At 38.7% G+C, this 1540-nt stretch overlaps 1 protein-coding gene across 7 annotated transcripts in view; it reads left to right on the forward strand.

The window, feature by feature from the left end:
• espn (espin) overlaps positions 1-1540 on the forward strand; it is a 46013-nt gene that overhangs the window by 12513 nt on the left and 31960 nt on the right. For all 7 annotated transcript variants that reach the window (XM_014001660.1, XM_014001663.1, XM_014001664.1 and 4 more), the window contains exons 4-5: positions 232-418; positions 525-707. In XM_014001660.1, the coding sequence (XP_013857114.1) occupies positions 232-418; positions 525-707 (370 nt within the window). The remainder of the gene's footprint in view (positions 1-231; positions 419-524; positions 708-1540) is intronic.

Below are 1540 nucleotides of genomic sequence, written 5' to 3' on the forward strand. Positions count from 1 at the left end.
GTACAGTACAGATTTTCACTTTATCATTCCTCTCTTTCATATAAATTGTTATATTATATGGTACAAAAATATTTACAATAATGTAGGAGCATCAGAGCTTTCAGCAGATAATGTTAAGTCTAGATTCTTGGTCACTAAGGGTCACAGCTGCACTTATTTTTTTATTGTGTTTTGAATCTGATTTATTTTCMGTTCATCCAGGATTCTCCTTTACTTGTATTTATTCTGCAGCTTTGTCAACTCCCAAACTAAGAATGGTGCCACACCSCTCTACCTGGCCTGCCAGGAGGGTCACCTGGAGGTTGTCCAATACCTGGTGAAGGACTGCGGGGCAGATCCGAGCATCAGAGCCAACGATGGGATGACGCCTCTGCATGCTGCTGCTCAGATGGGCCACAACTCTGTCATAGTCTGGCTGGTGTGTTGGAATAGCAGAAAAATCTTTATTTTTAGAACCTGTCTTTAAATGTGTTTCAAGGTTCAAAATGGCAAAATCTTCTGTTTTGTCCTCGTCTGTCCTTTAGATGAGTTTCACAGACATCAGTCTGACAGACCGGGACGGTGATGGAGCCACGGCCATGCACTTTGCAGCCAGCCGAGGCCACTCGAAGGTGCTCAGCTGGCTGCTGCTGCACGGGGGAGAGATTGTCACCGACAACTGGGGCGGGACCCCGCTCCACGATGCTGCAGAGAAYGGAGAACTGGAGGTGAGTTAAAGTTTATTATGCTCATTTCAAATTTCATGGTAACGTCTCTTTCAAAATGAGAATGAAGGCGTTTTTTAGGGGAGGATTGGTCGAGAGCAAGCTTTTCTAAGTAAACAATACTGTATTCAAATAATTCATGCAGTTGTTGTGATTCATGGTGTTCACTGACCCTTGTTGGGTTTTACAGCCACATGTTTTGAATGCCTTCTGGTTCTCACCATCTCTCTAAACCTATTGTTTTGACTAACAGTTTCACTGGTGTCCAGCTCTGGTTAAACAGCTGATTATTGTTTACACACAAACACACTGCGGAAATGGACTTGTAAATTCATTTGTAAATTGCACAATAAAGTGATTGCTGAGTCAGCGTTCTCTAAAAAGAAATGTCCTATAGAAAACCATTGAGACTTCTTCACTTCCTTCAAAAACATTTTTCTGTGAAATGTACTTTACCATATCTGCTTTATGCTTGTCCTTATATATGCTTTTTATTTTCATTAGCAGTTCTGCTGAATTTAACTTTTTGCTACCATTTTGTTATTTTTAGCTACATATTTACTAGATTTAGATTTAAGCAATGGTTCTGCTTGTTTTTGCTTGTATGTAGCTGTTTGCTACTGTTTTAGCTTTGAAGTAGCTGATTTTAACCTGTGTTTTTTTTTTTGTCTTTACCTATATCATTTAATAATGCTTTAACAAATTTCAGTGGGGCAATTTAAATTTTGCTACTGTTTTAGCTTTGAAGTAGCTGATTTTAAACTGCGGTTTTTTTTTTGTCTTTACCTATATCATTTAATAATGCTTTAACAAATTTCAGTGGGGCAATTTAAATT

This window comes from Austrofundulus limnaeus, unplaced genomic scaffold, assembly GCF_001266775.1.
Source record: "Austrofundulus limnaeus strain Quisiro unplaced genomic scaffold, Austrofundulus_limnaeus-1.0 Scaffold10, whole genome shotgun sequence".
NCBI lineage: Eukaryota > Metazoa > Chordata > Actinopteri > Cyprinodontiformes > Rivulidae > Austrofundulus > Austrofundulus limnaeus.